Here is a 20,710-nt window from a genome sequence, read left to right as displayed (position 1 = left end):
TTAACATGTATCTCCATTTCCTTTTCTATAATTTGTTTTCATTAGTATTATTCCTGTATGTTACGTAAATAAATAATCCTGTACTGACCATTCTTTGAAGTTTTGACCTGGACTTGAGAAACCTAGGCAACTGCAAGACACACACAGCATTAACACTTTTGTTGCCTGACTGAAGAGACAAATGTGCACATTACTCTAATCCCTTAGTGGCTCATTCATTTCCTTGAAAACATGATCTTCCTCACTTGTTGCTGAACACAATGTGCAAAGCAGCGACGACAAAATTTGCCTCGTGATCTTTATTTTGGTTTAATGTTTTTGAGTTGGTTCTCCGGTAAAAATTTGATGTACAAATGCTGAATAATAATTAGTTTTGAAGTAAATTAAAGATGAAGTTTTCCACTTGGTTTCTTTGTACATATAATATTATTTTACACATCTTAAATATTTGATGGTAAATTATTTCTTTATTTATAAAAGTCATCTTATTGTCTACTTTCATTTAAATTGCCAGCAAATTAACCTTATTGTGGTCACAATTTATATAAGTCTTGCATGTTATTTTTTCTGAAGACTTTGAGGCCTAGCTTTTGTTATTACAATATTTACCCATATCAACTTGTTGGACATTTAAACTAGTCCAGTTCTAGTACTCAGTTAATGATAAGCTTGTTAAATAAGTCTTATGGCTTGTATTTTTGGAAGAGAAGTTAGTCTTCAGATAAAAAGGGGAATCCCTCTGATAATGTTTGGTTCTGGTTCTTCATTTGATCTCTGTCCAAGACAAAAACAGTTTTCCTGACTTAATATGCACGTGAATTTATGATGAATACAAGTATGCATATCTCATACTTGTATTATCTGTGAGCAGAGCACAAGTAATCCCCTACTTCCTTCCTTCCTTCCTGGTGAAGGGCAGTGAAGCTTTACATTTAGAGGGCAGGACTTATGATTAACCTAATAATAAATCTCCTTGGCTGCCCCCACTAGACCAGCTAAAAAATCTCGGGTGGACTCAGATGTGTGTAGCAGCTCTTGTTGCGAGGACTGTGAATGTGACTCCTACTGCTGCACAACCAGTGAAGGAAATGACAAAGTGAACTCTCTTTCCTCGCTCGTCAACGTGTCTGAGGTCTCCCACATGCCAATATCTGATGATGATCAGGCCAACCAAACTGTGACCACAATAATATCTGACATGGAAAAATCCATAGAAAACAATACCAAAGCTAAAACAAGCAGACCATCTGGACTGTTTCGTCAGCTGTCAGTGTTAATGCGAAATACTAAGAAAAAGCTAAAATGAAGTATGACTTAACCATAATAAACTCTTGTGTAGATACTCTAGTAAATTTAAATGACTTCTTGATAGTGACAGACATTAATAAGTGAAGTGACAAACTATTTTAAAGTTCAGATCTTATCCTGTAGAGATTTTTTTTTACAAAGATGCTGACATTTCATTGCCTGACTTATAGTTAGCCTTGGACAATTAGATTAAAATTTAACCCAGTCGGTGTGATCGGAGATCATCCACCATAGGTAAGTGTTTGTAATGGTGACAATCGCCTACTTGGCTGACTTTAGACTTAATATTGGATTTGAGGTGTTGCATGCATTCATTTAAGTTTCTGTGAATGAGTTATCTGTAGCAAAAGAAATTCAAAATGCAATATAAAATGCATGCATGTTTTTTCTTTATCAAGCAATAAATCTAGTAACTTTAATACTGATATTTAGCAAATTGTCAGCTTAATGTATAGGCTATATAATTGATTATATGAGGTATTACTGTAAACTACTATGATGAGCTGGTATGCTTGCAGTGATTGAGAACTACGGTTAAAGTGAGCGCATAAGACTGCCAGTATGCTACAAAAACAAGCATGGATGGAAACACATCCCAACTATTTACATTTTTTAATTAAGCAGTGCTTTACCTCACCACCTTTTCTCAATATCAGTATAACTTACTTTCTTTGTGGAATTCATGTAAGCATTTTTAGTGCTTTTGTTTAATTAATATTTGTAAAGTTATGGACATGTACTCGGCTTTATAATCTGGTGAGGGTTATAAAGTTTTTGTTGCTGTATTTGGGCTTATTGGCTGTCTCCTTGCAATAGATATACTTAGATTTGTTAACTCAAGTAATGGTTGATTTATTAATATGATAGTCAAACCAGAATGTGGAACTCTGCAATGGATGTTTCAAGTGTTCCTTCAACTTTCTTTTATCATAAGTGTCTTGGAAAGATCCTTCTTAGTGCCATCCCATCAAGAGTAGGGTGTTCTTGACAGAAAAAATAAAGCACTGTACTAGACTGTTAATATTTTGTGTAATGAATTTGAGTTTGTTCTTTTTGTGCAGACCTATGATGCCTCAGAATGATTATATGATGGCTGGCCAGCATCCGAACTACTATCCTGGCTATCAGATGAACCACCCGGCCCAAATGCCTCCACTAAACCAAGTGAACACTCAACCCCAGATGGGCAGCACAGGCCAAGGCTTCATGCTTCATAGTCAAACACAATCTCTACCTCCTCAGGCCATGTATCAGAATGGCCAAGGATTTTATAGTCCTGAGCACCAGTTTAGAGGTTATCCTCCTAATGCACAAACATATGGTTCCAGTAAGTCTTTGTTTTTAGTTTTTAGTGTGGGTAAGAGGGAAGCAATGAGTTAATACCATAATTACTGATTCCCTTGTATCATGCACAAAGTCTATGAAGTTATTTTATTTGGAACCTTGTTTGGATTAACACTTTCGCGCTTTAGATTAGAGATAACTCGTCGCCGTTTTCTCTTACGATTCCGCATAACAGCCGAGTTTTCTCGTCCATCGAAAAAATATTTCTATAAATTCCATTTTTTAACCGAAATGGATGGGGATACTTTTGTTTTGTAGGGAATTTATTTGCGAATGTTTTGGTACCAGAATGAATATTATATCACATAAACTTCTATGAGTAAAAAAAAAAATACACAAAGTATGTTTGGGGGTGTGGCGAGCGTGTGGCAGTGGGTTCCCTTTAGCCGTTGATATATCCAACACGTGGGAAATATTTGTATGTGTTATGTATATGTCTGTGTAGGGAATTTTACTGCGATCACTGTCATACAAATTATAAAATGTTTCAACAAGTATAAACATGACAAACATCAAACGAACGAAAACAATGCGTTCGTTTCTGCCGCGAACGCATACTGAGCGACGTGGTTCTATATTTGGCGCTTCTCTTACACATGCTTTGTACAAATGTTATACAGTTCATCTTATAGAAAATTTTATTGCGAACACATTGGTATAAAAAAGAAATACATACATAGAAAAGTAGGGTCAGGAAACGTATAAACTTTCCAAGCATGATTTCCCCCCTGTGTTTTCGCCAGTGCGCTCGCGGCTAACTACTCTCCACTTCACACACTCTTGCGGGTGGGCAATTACCTATATTAAACATTCATATGCATATGTCCGTGTAGAGAATTTTATTGCGATTCCAATGATACCAAAATTAGCGATGTAGGACAACTGTAGGTTTCGCAACCATTAAGAGAGTGGAAACATTTTGTTGTTGTTTGGCGCTCTCGGCAAGTGATCTGCATAGTTTTTTATTTGGTGTTGATACTCCTTATGCTTGGGCGGCATTTTATTGGTATGCTCTTATAGACAATTTCATTGCGAACACAGTGATACCAAATTTAAATACGTGCGCCTTCAATTATTGTCAGGACAGTCAAAAGAGTGTACACTTTTCGGTCTTACCGCGTAGGCGCGCGAAGTGCCGAAAGCATCTGGGGTATTGTTTTTTTTTGAGCGCCGAGAGCGCGAAAGTGTTAATATAAACTAACTTTTCTGAGGGGAGCCCCTGCAGCTCCATGGAGCTATCAGGCTAATGTGTGATATATTAGACTGGGGCATTAATCTATGGAGTTCACCCTAACAAAGACCACGAGCCAGAACCTGGCCCTCTCAGAGAGGTTTCATGGAGCAATGACTCTGGATAACTTCCCTGTGGTTTGGGTTTTTCCTTATCTGCCATCGACCAGGGTTAAGCACCCAGAAAGGTAGGCATAACAAAACACACCCCACATGGTTAGAAAAGTACACCGAAGAAATTGAGAGAGAGGCAGAACTCCCTCCAATCCCAAGGAAACAAGCAATCATCACACTCCACTGCCGCTCAGCTCCACTCATCCGTACAGCCCTCCCCACCCTGAGAGGGGGAGAGGGCAGCCCCGGACCTACCCAGCACTCCAGTTTGTTCGCTTATGTCGTCTGGGGCGGACGTCTTCTCTAGCCTCGATTTCCAAGGCCGTGTTTTGCCTTTGTGGCGACCTCTGCAGTGTTATTGTGTACAGTGGCCAGGTGTCTTTGAGAGTACTGGAGCTGCATGCACTTAGGGGCACCCTTCCCTAGGTGCCCTGCGAGTACTGCCCATAGCGTGTTTGGGTTCCCTTCCCTGGTGCATTTGAGAAACCATTTCCATAGGGGTTTTTGCTGCTCGGCATTTGCCCCGCCCTTGGGGCCAGCTGGGGTTTTATCGCCCTTGTTTGGCCCTTGGATAGGGAGTGGTATCATGCTGGTTGGGGCGTCATGGTGATGTGCAGTCTGCCTGCCTACCTATGCAGCGGCCAGTTCTTATTTCCTCTGGAAACCACGTACTTTTACTTGGTTTTTATTTTTAATTTTTCTTGCCTGATGAAAGTCTGCCTGGTGTGGTTATAGTTCCACTTCTAATAATTGATGGCCCACTGCTTGGCCCCCATGATTGTACACGTCGTAGGGGTTTCAATGTTTTGATCTCCCCCTTTTTAGGTTTGGGTCTTAACTGGTTAGCAATACCTTGCCCAGGCGTCCCGTAGCAGTCAGCTTATGGGCCCTGGAAAACCCTGTCAGGGCCCAGTGGGCCTATGGATGCGTCTTTCAAGTTCCCACCCATGTCGTGCGGGTTTGAAAGTAGGTGTGTGCCCTTGTCTCAGGGTGACAGTCGCCTCTTTTGCCTCAGTCATGCTGCCTGTTGGGTCAACGACACCTTTGACCTGGAGTCTTGCAAATTATGTCCTCTGCTTGTTTTTTGCTGCTCGCCATTTGCCCCGCTCTTGGGGTCCTTGGCCCCAAGGGCACGGCAAATAATAGGCCACTATTATGATAACATTGCTGTTAGGGTACAGGCAGCATCTGCGTGGCTTGCTAGGTTCAGTTTTTTGCAACACGCTAGGTTGGATTCCCACCCGGATGCCCCGCTTTGTTTATAAGGACCCAGACCTGGGGGCGTTAGTCGCTTCAACTTTGGTTCAGTCCATGCTTCCCTTTTGTTCACCCTTTTCCCTCCTTCTCCCCTTGTTTCTGCCTCCCAAAGGTAATTACCTAAGTGTAATTACCTAAGTGTAGTTACAGGATGAGAGCTACGCTTGTGGTGTCCCGTTTTCCCAGCACTCTTTGTCATATAAGGTCTGAGGATTTCGGAGTCTGGGCAAGGTTTAGTTGGTAACAAGACTCGGGCAGCTTCGGGAACTGCCTCATTCGGGTTGGGGACGGAGGCATTTGAGCCGGTTCCTCCTGTCGAGGCCTCTGGATCCCACCAACAGGCCCCCTTCTTTTCAGCCTTTTTCCTGAACTGCTCTGCTCCAGATCCCGACTTGGGAGATCCCAGGGCTGGGGAGCAGTCGACATGGGGGCCTTGGGTCCCTTTTCATCCCACTTGGGTGTTGGTGCCCTTTTTGCAGGACTTCTTGTTGCAGGGGTAGGGGTTTTCTTATTCCCCCTTCCCTGTATGAGTATGATTTGGGGACGGCTCCTCCCTGGGTTCGGTTTCGGGCTTTTTTGGGTTCCTCAGCCCAGTCTTTCCAGAGATTTTCTGCTTCTCGTATTTCCCCTCAGGAGGTTTGGAAGGCTCTTGCTGCATACCTCCTGCGAGACCTGGATTCCACCTCCGTGATTGATCCATCCTTATTTGAATTCAGTTCTTCTTCCCCTTATTGGTTGCATTTGGAGGTTCTGGAGTCTTCCTGACTGGCAGACTGTCCATTCTTTTCATTGGGGACGTGGCATGGGTTCTGTCGGACCCACACACTTGAGTGGCGCGAAACTTTTACCGTTTTGCAGGTTTACCTGGGGGATGAGTTTGAGCGCCTTAATGCTTGCTTGTTTGCCCCCTGTGCTTTCTCGGGATATTGGCCTTGTGCAGCTGCACGTGCAGGTTCCTACCCATTCAGCATTTTTGGTTGCAGAGGATTTGCTTGCCCTTGGGCATTTGGCTTCAGTGTTGTCAAATGTTTCTTTTGTTTCTATTTTCTTGAGCCGTCTTCGGCATGGCTTGAGGAGGATGTGGAGACATTGAATGCCGGGCCTTCGTCTGGTGTGCTGTCCCTGTCAGCTTGGGCATCGGCCGTACTGTTGAAGCTGTTTGCGCCTATCCTGAAGAAGGCGGTGTGTCTGTTCTTTGCTTCCTTGCCTCGCATGCTGTCAGGCTGTGCTCACTCTCTTTGGAATCCGCTTGAGCCCTGGCTCTTAGGTTTTCGTTGCCGTTTTGAACATTGCTGTTTGCAGTGTCTGCTGTCACGCAGTTTCTGCCAGCGGCTTCGTCTAGTTTTCATCCTATGTCAGATTGTTAGTTCTCCGGGGCGGGCAGTTTTGGTTTTCTCGGATGGGTCGTGGCAGGGATTGGGGTTCCGCTGGTCAAGGTGTGCCATTGGTGCCAGCTTATGAACCAATGCTACCTTCGGAGCCGGTGTCGTCTGGTTGACACGATGATCGCTGTATTCGGTGGCCGGCTTCTCGGAAGTGGCATTGGCCCTTTTGCGGTTCGCCCCTGTTCACTTGATCCCACAATTCCTGGGTGTTTTCACCCAGGAATTGTCATCGCCCAGGTAATGTCATCCAACCTGTGGTGGCAGCTGGGCAGCTCCTCTCCCTTCGGGGGGTTCTGGACTGGAATAGCAGGCTTCTTTCCTTGCACTTCGTCAGGTCATCTCGGAGTGGGTGCGCTTGGGCGTGGTCGAAACGAATTCATCCCTCAAGTCTGTTTCCCGCCTGTTCCCAGTGCCAAAACGAGACTGTGCGGGATCTAAAGTTAATACTGGACATGTCTCGTCTGAACCCCTAGATTCTTTGCCCCTCCTTTCGGATGACCACTCTGTCTCAGGTCCGGCTTCTTTTGGAGCTGGGTGCCTGGATGGTGTTCCTGAACCTTAAGGACGTGTATTGGCATGTTCCTATTCATTTGGGTTTAGGGACTGGTTAGGTTTTGTGGTGGGGCGTCTGGCTTGCCACTTTTGTTGCCTTCCTTTTGGCTTGAATCGTCTCTTGGCTGGGGCTTTGTGACCAGTGCTCACCAGGCTGGCCAGGGGCAATGGGATCCATCCTTCCTTCGGGCTCACAGCACGGTGTAGGAGTTCACAGCGGTTTGGCTGTCACTTCGGAGGGTTCAGGGTCACTTAGGGTTCGACCATCCGGCTCCATTCGGACTGTTCTCTGATGGTTCATTTCCTTAATCACGGGAGTTCTTTTCGGTCCTTGCCTGTTTGGGGCGTGTCGCTTCAAGTGGCTTGTCTGCTGGCTTCTTGGTATTTAGCTCTTCATGTGGTTCATATCCGGAGTGTGTCCATCATCCTGGTAGATGGCCTGTCTCGGTTCATTCCTCTGTCCACGGAATGGACAGTCGATGCCAACTCCTTCCGTTAGCTCTGCCGGACGTGGACCTCTTTACGTCGGCATGGTCTCAGCGAAGCCTGATCTGTGTGGCGCCCTTCTCTGACTGCAAGGCTGTCGCAGTGCACGCCTTTCAGCAGAAATGATCGAGATTTGGTTACCTGTACCTCTTTTCCCCCGGTCCAGCTGTTACTTTGGGTTCTGGCTCGGTGTCCTTCCAAAGGAGAGCAGTCCTCGTAGCCACTTGGTGACTGGCCTAGCCTTGGTTCCAGGCTCGCTTGGTGTGGAAACCCGGGATGTTTTCCACAGCTCCACCTCTTCCAGCAGGTCGGGCCAGTCCAGTTCAGTTCCTGGCTGGTTCGATCTTCTCCACTCTTCGCATCTGGTCTTTTTGACGCGGGTTTACCACCATTTGTCTGGTGATCAGGTGGCTTCATTGATGTTATCCCACCTGAGAGCTTCGTCTTAGCGATAGTATGAAGTTTCCTGGTGTTCTTTCCGACGTTTTCTTTCTCTCCGTTGGTTGTCTTATTTCTAATCGGGTTGTCTTGTCCTTTCTGTCTTGACTTTTTCTGGACTGTCATTTGATGCCTAATACTGGCACCTCATATCGTTTGATGCTGGAGGAGCTGCTCAAGCTTGCGTTTGGGGTGGATGTCATTTCTGCCCCGTTCCATAAGCTTTCTCGGCCTTTGTTTCACCTCAGGCTTGCTCATGCACTGCCGGAGCCATCTTAGTCCTTGGACAGGGTGCTCTCCTATCTTTCCTCTCCGCAGTTTGTGGTGGCCTGTTCGGTTCAAAATTGTTTTTCCAAGGTTGTCTTTCTGTTGGCATTGGCCTCTGGGGATCGGGTCGGTGAGCTTCATGATCTCCTCCGGCTCAGGGGGTTTCTGCTTTCTTGGTCCTGGTGGTCAGTTTGTTTGGGTGCAGCTTTCTCCTCCTTTTTTGGTGAAAAACGAGACAGCTGCTTTCCGGAGGGGTCCTTGGGTCATTGATGCGTGGTTGGTCAGGTCGTGGGGTGCATCATGTGTTGTGTCCGGTTGCGGCTCTTCGCCATTATCTGCGTGCTTCGGCGGCTGGGAATGGGCTTTGGGTTGATCCGATTTGCCTCGTGCCCTGTTCCAGGGCTCAGGTCTCCCAGGTTGTCCGCAAGGTTATTAAGTCTAGCCATCCTGTAATCTATCCTCATGCCTATGATGTTAGGAAATTTGCTGCATTGGCTGCCGTGTTTGGCTGATATTTGGGCACGGGGATTTTGGAGGTCGAAGAGGGACCTGGCCGCCCGTTATTGGTTAACGCTCCTTCTCCTGGGCATTCCTGTGTTGCTATAGGTCACAGGTTGCAGCCAGCTATCTCAACTTTGCATTGAGGAGTGTGTGGCGGCCGCCTCCCGGGGTAAGTCCCTTTTTTCCTTATCTTTGGGTATGTAGCTCCAGGGAGCTGTAGGAGCTCTCCACAGAAAACCAGCGTTGAATGTAATGAAACGCCATTTTCTGGGTAAGCCCCGGAGGCTCCCTTGCAACCCTCCTTCCCTCCGGTCGGCAGTTTTTTGCGTTATTTGATACTTAGCTTCCGAACTGGAGTGCTGGGTTGTCTGCATGGGGATGTCTGGGGCTCCCCCCCCTCCTCTTCTCAGGGAGGGAAGGGCTGCAAGGACGAGGAGAGTGGCAATGGAGTTTGACGTTTGTGTGTTTCCTTGGGATTGGAGGGAGTTCTGCCTCTCTTTTCAGGTTTTCCGGTGTACTTTTTTTACCATTTGGGGTTTTTGTTTTGCCTGCCTTTCAGGGTGCCCAACCCTGGTTGATGGCAGAGAAGGAAAAAACCCCAACTATGGGGGTGTTCCAGGGCCATTGCGCCCTGAAACCTCTCTGAGTGGGTCAGGTTCTGGCTCGTAGTCCCCTGTAGGGTGAACTCCATAGACTAATACCCCGGTCTAATATGTCGCACATTAGCCCGATAGCTTCCGGAAGCCTTTGGGGTTCACCCAGAAAATGGCGTTTCATTACATTCAACACTGTTTTGTTCAATAAAATAGCAAAGCTGAGGGGTGGGCTTCTTTAAAATAGAATGCCAAGTTCATAAACAAATTTTGCATCACCTTTGCAACCACCCATCACTAAGTACCTTCACCCAAATACCTGCTTGATACCTACTCGATGGGGTCCTGGGAATTGTTCTACTCCCCAAGCCCTGCCCGAGGCCAGGCTTGACTCGTGAGTGCTTGGTTCAACAGTCTGTTGCTTGGAGTGTCCCGCAGGCCCACATTTCCACCACAGCCCAATTGGTCTGGCACTTCTTGAAGAAAACTAGCTAGTTTTCTCTGAAGATGTCTACGGTTGTTCCCGAAATATTTTTTTATACTCGCTGGTAGTATGTTGAACAACGGTGGACCTTTGATGTTAATACAGTGTTCTCTGATTGTGCCTATGACACCTCTGCTCTTCACTGGTTCTGTTCTGCATTTTCTTCCATATCATTCACTCCAGTATGTTGTTATTTTACACTGTAGATTAAGGACCTGGCCCTCCAGTATTTTCCAAGTGTATATTATTTGAGATATCTCTCTCGCCTCCTTTCTAGTGAGCTTTGGAGAGCTATGACACGATTCAATAGTTTAGATACTTTATCGCATCTTATGTATGACCATCACATCACCATAAGCCATCATCACCACCTGCATAGATTCAAAGCTGAAATATTCAGGACAAACTGTGGCAGAGAGGAGTACACGAGTAGCCACTTTCTATAATTTAAATAATATAGTTATAAAGCAAAACATATTCTTGTGGTCCTCTCTCCCTCCTATTGCTACTACCTCCTGTGACCACTCTTCCTCTTGCAGCCACTCATTCCCATTTTTAAGTGTAATTATTTACTCTTATTTTCATCAACTATATATTTTCAATTGTATATTAATTATAGGAAGGTCATGTGTACATATATCTGTATATAGTACATAACAGATTTTGAATACTTTACCATTTTAATGGCTATTAAGCAACAGCTAGCTGCAGTTACCATCATTCTATCATTGTCCTCATTTGATGTGATTGGAACAAGTTTGTAAAATGATTTTTATTCATATTTAAAATAATTCAAATTTTTAAATAATTCGTTAAGTCATGAATCAAATTTTTAAATTATGATGATCTTCATAATGTGTTTACTTCATTTTTTAATACAAATGGCAATTTTTTGTCTTAAAAATTTGTGTTGCAACTTTGGCTGCTTGTTTGCCAGTTGTCACAGAGGCTCAGGAGACCACAGACATTACTCCCAACATTTGACTTTTCCATGCAGCCCTAGATGTTTATTTTGAGTAACAGATTAGTTTTTCACTTTACCTCCAAAGAATCGTATTCTCTAGGGTAAATTACAAGTTTTGGAGAATTATTATTCTATTTATCATTAGAGATGCACAAGTTAGGGTATGCCTGTATCTTAATTTGTTTTTACAATGACATTAACATACTGTATTTCTTGTTATCAAATACAGAAAGTTTGTCAGACCTTAAAAATATTTAAATACATACTTTATATTCTTTGATGACCAAACAACCCATCAGAAGATGGAGAAACGACAACATTTTGGTCTGTCCTCGACCATTATTAAACAAATGACTTGGTCTAGGACAAACGGAAACGTCATCGTTTCTCCATCTAATGATGTATGGTTTGGGCATCATATCTTCAGCCACGTTATTGTGACTCAGTCTGTATATACTTTGACTAGTGCATCATTAACACTTAATAGAGGTATAGAGAAATTAATTTTGTTTTTTCGTTTTTTGTCATTTATCTCAGGTGACCATCAAAGACAAATGGGCCAGACACCACCCTTTAGATTACATGGCGAAGGTACTGGTGGAGATGGTTGGGGTTCTAATGCAGACAGTCGTGGTCAAGGCAGCCTTAGATCCAGTGCCCAATCTTCTCCAAGCAGACAACCCCCGCAGCGCCAACAGAAGTCTCCCAGTCCTACCCGACAGACATCAGTTTCTCATGCTCCAGTAGCTGCACCACCACCTGATGATATGGAGCCACAAAATGTTTCATTTATTAACTCTACAGATGAACAGCACAGTGAAAATCAGAGAGATGACGCTAGTGATAAATTAAAACGGTTATCCATCTCTTCGGGTAGTAAAACGTATCGCATTTCCCATGAACCTGGTTCACCTACGAGACCTAGTTTAGGAGTCAAAACTTTCAGAGTTCCAACTAAAAAGGGTACTCCAATTTATGATGATGTAGACTTGCCCCAGCCTGCCCCACCACAACGGTCTCGGACTCCGCCTTACCATCAGGACTCGGGGGGGCATGATGATGATGATGATGACGATGATGAATTAGACATTAAGGCAGAGCCTCTCCAGGAGGGTCCAAAAGTTGATAAAGGGTTTTACATATCTTTTGATAGTGATACTGGCCCAAGAAAACCTAAACCCCAATTACGGAACAAGAAAATGGCCCGAAAAAATTCCAGTTCTTCAACTCCGGCAACAACTCCAAGCAGAGAAGACCTTCCTGTTGTGCCTGTAAGTACAGTACAAAGTATATGTATGTATATTGTATGTAAAGCTGTATGTCTTCTACTAGACCCCCTTATCACAATATGATTGAGAACCTTTTAACATCTGCTTATTGGTCCTCGCCTGCTATAAACATACTGACAAGAATAATTTATTGAAACATGTTGTAGTCTTTTTGTTCAGTTTATGCTCAGTGTTTTATTGCATATTTAGTAACAAATCATAAAGCTTTTTGTTTTGTTATGGCATATGTGTAACCCTAACTTTACTTCTCCTCACATTAATGCATGTGTGTGTGTGTATGCCCATTCAGAGCCGACCCAGTCGGACCTCCAATGGTTCGTGTGATCCTCAGAGTGGCAGCATGACTCAAACCCATAGCCCCAGCATGGCAAAATCACCTTTTACCCTCAGTAGTAACCAGTCCAGCTCAAAACGTGGCTATCCCTCACCCCAAATCAATGGGCTCTCCCATAATTCTCCCTCGGAGACTGAACGGGAGGAGGAGCATGAGCCTCACCCTGGTGTACATTTGGAGGAACTGACTTCCTATTCCAGTAAGAACCGACTATCAGAACCTACTGCAGGCATGGCCATAGTCATTGGTGATGATCGAGACATCAGTGAGAATGTGAGTACAGTACAGTTATCTAACCTATGTTAAGAAGTATTGAAATCTTAATTATGTTGAATGCTGTAACCCAAGTGCAGCATACTGTATTTATAAACATTTTAAAGAATTTTTGCATCAAATCTATAGTGCCTTCTTTTTAAGCCTTTCGAATTCATACAAAATTACAAAAATCATTTCAAGCAACAAAAGTACTGGTGCAGTTTATATGGTTTATTTGTATTAGTAATTTATATGGACAAATAGGATCAGCTTATTCATGTATGTTATCTCATCCCCTTGCAGGTCTTAATAATCTTGCATGTGTGTTATCTCATGCACTTGCAGCTGTTGAGCATCCTGCATGGATGATATTTCATATTATTGCTGTTGTTGAGCATCTTGCATGGATGTTATCTCATGTCCCTACATGAATGTATTCTTGTCCTGGATATTTCATTGTTTACAAGTTAAAATAATAGTTGTACCACAGGAGGTCGAGGACCGGGCCACAGGAACGCTAAGCCCTGGAATCATCGCAAGGTACTCCTAATATTTAGATGGATTACCCTTTAGAAAAATTGATAATATTTAGATTGATTACTCTTTAGAAAAATTCAATGTTAATTTTATTTTCAAGAAATAGGTTTGGAAAGACTTAAGTGATTTTTTTCTCTCTCAAATTGATGACTTGAATATAGTACCTGTGCAAGTATTTTGAATTTGATTTATATTTTTGAATTTCTGGGCTGGCCTCAGTAGCTCTTCTTGTGCATCTGCTCTGGTACCAGACATCCACTAAACTATCAGCACTGAAGTTGTCGAGGTCTGCCAAACACCAGGACAAGAATCTGGTGGGGGCAAACAGGCGAGAGAAGAATTGGGTTATGAGATGAAGCTCAAAATAGAGTAAAACCTCCCAGAAAGTACAGGCAAAGCAAAACTGTTTGTCTGGATTAGAGAGAGAGCGCAAAGATAAAATCAAGGAAAGCAATAGTTTGCCCATTGACAACAGACCATGTGCTACTATCTAAATGCACCACCAGATGGCAGCTCAGGTCACCCAGGGACTTAACCTGCTTTACTTACGTGTCAGGTACCACACACTCGACCTTTACTCTGCATTGACCATCTTTAATATTCCCAAGAAGGAGGGAAAGAGATACTTGGTATTCTTTCATTACGCTTCGTGATTGTGTTCGTATGTCCTTAGTCAATTAGTTTGCCCCAACTTTATGACAGGGTTATCTTCCCTATATGATTGTTATTCATAAACATTTGTATATTCATCTCTGTTGCACATAACCTATTATAAATACACTTGTTTTTGTAACTATTTTCTAGATAATTCATTTGTGAACATTTTGTTGTGTAATTGTGTGGATATCTTATGTGGTGTCACAGCCAGTGCACGGGGAGGTTCTCAAGCCACCCAGAAGATAGTGTTTCATTATGTTTGAATTATTTAGTTTTCTCTTCAAATTTTCACTGGAATTGCTTTCTTTCACATTAGTAAAAGCATAATCTACATAGGAGTCATGACTTTGATTTAATTTTATTTGCTTTGTCAACTGAGAAAATGTACTGTATAGTAATTTCCAATATAAAGTTATTTTTGCGGGAAGTTTGCATTGCATTGTAATTCACAAAGTGGCCACTACAGCAGCAGCCAGAGAGCAGGGACTGGAGAGTAAGCAACACCTACCAGTCCTGAAGCAAATTTCCTTCTCAACTGTACCTGCATGGCAGATAGCCTTATTACAGTGTGTGGAACTTGCAATAAACACTCTTAATATGAAAGTTAGAACCTCTGGTGCTGATATTTCAGTATACAAACCTCCAGCATAGTTGGAGCATCATCATTCACACTGAGACTAGGGGTTTGAGACGTTGTATATGAAATAGCCATGCAGAATTATGCCAATTTCTACATTGAAGTGCATTGGGCCAACAACACGATAGACTGTCACTAGACACACAGCCCAAGGTTCCCGGACCTTGGCTCTAGACTACAGTATGAAGAGCCAATATATAAAAACAAAATATACCCCTAGCCAAATCCTGTCCAACTTAAAGATGAGAATAAACAGGGGCAGCTCATGAATATAAAAAGTATACAAATAAATTCAGCCATGAATAACACGATTAAGTATGATCCGGGGTAAAAGAAATGACTTGTATAAGCATGTACAAATGATTTTGCAACCACTCCTTTAATGTATATTTACAGCACTAGCACCCTACATCCGTGTACAAAGTTCCAAGAAACCACAAAAGTAGTGTACCACAAGAATAGCATCTCGCTGCTGAGGCACTAACCAAATCCTCGCAGAAAAGACAACTCTGTATCACTAATCAGTTACAGATTTCACACACACATGACAAGTTTGTATACTGTATATACACAAAAAAACCAACCCAGCCTCCTAATAGCGTGTTGCATTTTAATGCATTCGCTACCTAAGATCAAAAATTCATACTAGAAAATGGTAGTGGCCCGCAAAATTGACATACTGTCCAGTTTTCTGTTTTGGGTCCTCTTGTAGGTCGGATGTAGGTCGGCCGACCAGGGAACCGGTCGGCCGAGCGGACAGCACACTGGACTTGTGATCCTGTGGTCCTGGGTTCGATCCCAGGCGCCGGCGAGAAACAATGGGCCGAGTTTCTTTCACCCTATGCCCCTGTTACCTAGCAGTAAAATAGGTACCTGGGTGTTAGTCAGCTGTCACGGGCTGCTTCCTGGGGGTGGAGGCCTGGTCGAGGACCGGGCCGCGGGGACACTAAAAAGCCCCGAAATCATCTCAAGATAACCTCAAGATCATCTCAAGATAGGTTAGGAGAGGGCACATTAATATGACAGTTTCTTGACATTGGAAAACCTTAGGACGGGCTGAAAGATCCATTAGCATGAACCCAGTGAAGCAAAAATTTAAGAATAGAAGGCAAGTCACACTTACTGTATTTTTTCGTCTCCGCCAATCACATAGTGATTAGCAGTGCACTCCTTAATTATGTTTTTGATGCCGAGTAGCACTTGGAAAGGGTCGTGTGTGTAGTTAAGAAGACTCTCTAAGATTTTGACCAGGACATTTGAAAAGATATATTTTTCACCAGTGTGAAATATTATCCTTCCCTATTTGTGGATAGCTTAGTGTAAAGGAGCAACTTTGTGGTTTAGCTCGGAAAAACACAACACAAAATAATTGGGAGGTTTATTTCAAAGTTAGTGCAGGGTATTTGAACTTTATACAACAAAACTGCATCCAAGTTGTCTTCAACTCCAATACCAACTACATACAAAAAATGCTAATGTTTTGTATTGATTCCATGGGTAGTTGAAATTGGTTAAGTTAAGGTACAGATATGTTTTTATTATAGTTTTTATATAATCTTTGTCTTTATTCTAAAAAAATACTTTCAGCCATTTTTTTCCTGACAATTTATGTATATCTACTGGTACTTATTTTAAATTCTTCTCTTTAAGCTAATTAATTGCAAAAGTTAGCAAGTATTGGAAATACAAAATGTAAAATATGTCTGTCAGAAAATTTACTCGTATTAGAACAGTAGATTATAGATTATAGTGAAGGAGTGGGGTAAGAACTTTGCTTACATTTATATTCTATTTATTATGACTTCATATTTAAAGCATGGTTTTTGTTTTAAATATTTAACTATGAGCAATGTTGGATTCCATTAATTTGTGTGATTTTTAAATTTTAATTTGTTTATACGTACTAATTTGTGACAAGCCCAAATTCTGTACAAAAAGAGCTCTCAAAATTCTTGATATATAGAAATACAGTACTGTACTTTATTTGGCTCTGATACTGCAGAAGCATTATTTTCATATTATGAATAAAATTTGTTTAAATATTCATGGGGAAATATAGTTGATAAATGATATGGAACATGCAGGGTGGAGTAGGAAGCTTGCCACAGTGGTAGACAGCATCTTGATACAGTACAGATTCTTAATTGACTGTGTTTTGTTTAAATTGTACTAGAAAGTAACTATAATAATTTTTTTTAAGAAGTTGATGCAAGTTTTAAATTAAATTTGTGGATACTTTATGAATATAATGGAAACGTTTCTCAACTTTGTATCCAGTAATTTGAGTTCTGTAACACTTCAATGTTCTTGAAACAGTTATGTTTATGGATTAATTGCCATGAGAAGTTTTCACATTTGCAGTATTTAAACTTGATATTGCACCATTGCTTTGTAAATAACAAAACTAAATAGATAAAGAGCATTCTCATTTGTGTATTATATTATGTATCCATAAGAGTATCCACATAATTTTTCATGTGACTTAATTGGGGACAAGTCAGTTATCGTATGTTGAAAGTTGTAATTATATCAGATTAAACTGACATAAACCTACCCATCTTAGTCATCTGCATCAGAGATGGAGAAGAAGAAGGAGAAGCTCATGATGATGTCCATGAAACGCAAACAGGAACAAGAGGAGGCAAGATTAAGAAAGGAGATGGAAGCACAAGCAAAAAGGGAAGCAGAAAAATTAAAAGAGGAGGAGAAGCTACGAAAGAAGGAGGAAGAAAAAGCACGACGGCAAATTATTTTAGACAGATATAAAATCAAGAAAGCCATGGAGGAAGCAGAAAAAGAGGTACCAAGGAATTTATAATGTTAAACTGCCTAGAGTGTTCTTGAGCTCCTTAAACACCTTGTTGTTAAGTGATAACAGAAGTATTAGGATCTGTATTTGAGGAATAACCTACTCATACCACTCATGGTTTTTATATCATGAATGCAAATACCATTGTGTGCGCGTGTGTGTGCTTGCCTGTTTTGTATGAAAATGAGTTTCAGTTCCATTGATTCACCTCTAAGGAAATAGTTGTGATGCAACAACAGTTCCATGCAATGTAGTGAACCTTTGTCTACATCAGCCAGTTTGACATGTCTAGTATTTAAACTTTGGTTATGTTTTCAGACTGATGTACAGTTGTAGTTATTCCCTAAGGCTTTTAGATTATTTTTAAATGACTATTTTTTAATTTTTTCTGATCATGATTTTCTTTATTATAAATTATTTAAATGCAACTTAAAGGAATCCAAGCAAATTACTCCAATTTGCACTTTGTGCCATCTATCATAGATATGCTTTCAGACCTTTGTATGATGACTGAACCAAGCATCAGAAAATTAAGAAACTTTTGTTAATTTTTTTATTTGTGACTTGGTCATCATATCTTTAGCCACGTTATATTGACTCATTGTTTGCAGACCTTTTTGTACATTTTTTTTCGCATTTTATTAAAAGATTTCCGTGTCCCGAACTTCAACAGCATAGTTTGCTTGATCGAGTCTAATATAATCTAGTACTAGGAGCAAGCATACTGTTTGTCCTACTTCCTTCGTATAATGGAGAACGTGTTTTCTCGTTCAATTCAATCAGCATTGACAAAATTACAAATTTATTGCAGGCAAAGAGTTTTTAATTAATCTAAAAACATGACTGTTTCCACTGGCACAAAGAAAATAATACAAATTGAGGAAAATATTGAAAAACATAAATTTTTTTGGATTCACACAATATTCTGACATATATTGGGAAGTTCTCAAAACTTGTGTGGAATTGACTAAATGTATTTAGTCAGTTGTAGTTAAAGAATGAGAACTATGCTCACGATGACCTGTTTTTCTTATTTTACCTTATTTGGTTTTGAAGTTATTTGTAATTTTTACATTTACTACAGACTTCGCAGGCTGTTAAATGAATACACCTCTCACGCTTTCAAAGAAATATTTCATGTTTATCTTTATCATTATGGTTTTATTCACTGTTCGTGTTTAGTATTTGCTTTTTCCTCTTGTCTTTATTTTATTATCTATCTATATAAGTTTGATAATTTCAGTTCCTCCAGTGTCTCTTCATAGATCCTTCCTCTTCACTACCCATCCTGTTGCTGACTCTTGCACTTCCTCTAATTTTGTGTAGTTGCCTAAGTGTAGTTACAGGATGAGAACTACATTCAACAGGTATGTAGTGTCTTCTCTTCCCAGTACTGTTATATGATACTGTAAAACTTCTGACAGTTTTGGCATCCACCACCACCTCACTTGTTCCAAATGTCTACCACTCTGTTTGCAAAGGAGAACATTCTAACATTTTTTTGGGCACCTTTGTTTTCTTAGTTTGAATATATGACTTCTTGAATTTGCAGGTTACATCTTTGTCAATTTTGTAGATTCCTGTCACTATTTTGTATGTATTGTAGTGATCTTATCGCCTCTTTCTTTTTTTCTACTAACTATGGCATAATCAATACCTCTAACGTCTCCTCATAACTCATGATTTTTAGCTCCAGAAGCTATTTAGTAACATGTCTTTGCATCATTTCCAGTTTATTGATTTGCTTAAGTGGGCACCATACAACTGTTACATATTCCAATTTTGGTCTCACAAGAGTTGTAAACAATTTACTTAATATTTCACTGTCTATGTATTTAAAAGCAATTCTAAAGCTGGAAAGAGTAACATAGGCTCCTCACAAAGTGTCCTTAATGTAGTCCTCTGGTGACAGTTTGCTATCCAGAACCACCCCTTGATTTCTTTCTTTTCCCAAGTTCTTTAATATCTATCTTAGCATAATATGCAGGTTATGTGAAGCCTATTTTCTCCTATTCCACATTCCATAACTTGGCATTTATTCACATTGAGTTCATTTGCCAAGTGTTGCTCCATATACTTACTTTGTCTAGGTCATCTTGGAGGGTATGACAGTCATGTAAGTCTCTTGTATTCTCTTAGTAGATTAACATCGGCAGCAAATTTGTTCACGTAATTCTGAATTCCCCCCCTGGTAGTTTGTTTATATAGACAATGAACATTACTGGTGCTTGAACTGAACCTTGTGGTATTCTACTGGTAACATTTCTTCAGTCTGATACATTGCCTCTGATTACAACTCATTTGTCTATCTGTTGGAAAACTTTTCATCTGTACTTACCTAATTTACCTAATTGTGCTTGCAGGGGTTGAGCTCTGGTTCTTTGGTCCTGCCTCTCAACTGTCAGTCAACTAATGTACAGGTTCCTGAGCCTACTGGGCTCTATCATATCTACACTTGAAGCTGTGTATGGAGTCGGCCTCCACCATATCACTTCCTAATGCATTCCACTTGTCTACTACTCTGACACTGACAAAATTCTTTCTAACATCTCTATGGCTCATTTGGGCACTCAATTTCCACCTGTATCCTCTAGTGCGTGTGCCCCTTGTGGTAAATTGCCTGTCTTTATCTACCCTCTGAGAATCTTGTATGTGGTGATCATGTCCCTTCTAACTCTTCTGTCTCCCAGTGACGTGAGGTTTAATTCCTGTAGTCTCTCCTCGTAGCTCCTTCTCAGTTCGGGTACTAGTCTGGTGGCAAACCTTTGAACCTTTTCCAGTTTAGTCTTATGCTTGACTAGATATGGACTCAATGCTGGAGCTGCATACTCCAGGATTGGTCTGACATGTGTGTTATACAAAGTTCTGAAAGATTCCTTACACAAGTCAAGCCTGGCCTCGGGCCGGGCTTGGGGAGTAGAAGAACTCCCAAAACCCCATCAACCAGGAATCAACCAACCAGTTTCTAAAGGCCGTTCTTATGTTAGCCAACCTTGTATATGCCGCTGATGTTATCCTCTTGATATGAGCTTCAGGGGACAGGTCCGGCGTGATGATAACCCCCAGGTTTCTCGCTGACTCTTGAAGTATTTCATCTCCCAAATGATACCTTGTATCTGGTCTCCTGCTTCCTACATCTATCTTCATTTCATTGCATTTGCTTGGGTTAAACTCTAACAACCATTTGTTTTACCATACCTGCAGCTTGTCCAGGTCTTCTTGAAGCCTCAAGCTGTCCTCCTCTATCTTAATCCTTCTCATAATTTTGG

General features: G+C 41.5%; 1 protein-coding gene across 1 annotated transcript in view; it reads left to right on the top strand.

The window, feature by feature from the left end:
• The window catches only part of Patronin (calmodulin-regulated spectrin-associated protein patronin), a 195,599-nt gene that overhangs the window by 136,040 nt on the left and 38,849 nt on the right, over nt 1-20,710 (top strand). The window contains exons 18-21 of the mRNA XM_069329901.1: nt 2,370-2,635; nt 11,461-12,194; nt 12,502-12,819; nt 17,196-17,432. Coding sequence (XP_069186002.1) covers nt 2,370-2,635; nt 11,461-12,194; nt 12,502-12,819; nt 17,196-17,432 — 1,555 coding nt within the window. The remainder of the gene's footprint in view (nt 1-2,369; nt 2,636-11,460; nt 12,195-12,501; nt 12,820-17,195; nt 17,433-20,710) is intronic.

The sequence above is a fragment of the Procambarus clarkii genome, chromosome 23 (genome assembly GCF_040958095.1).
Source record: "Procambarus clarkii isolate CNS0578487 chromosome 23, FALCON_Pclarkii_2.0, whole genome shotgun sequence".
Classification (NCBI taxonomy): Eukaryota; Metazoa; Arthropoda; class Malacostraca; order Decapoda; family Cambaridae; genus Procambarus; species Procambarus clarkii.
Note: the sequence above shows the minus strand (reverse complement) of the source record. Positions and strands in the feature narration are given on the sequence as shown.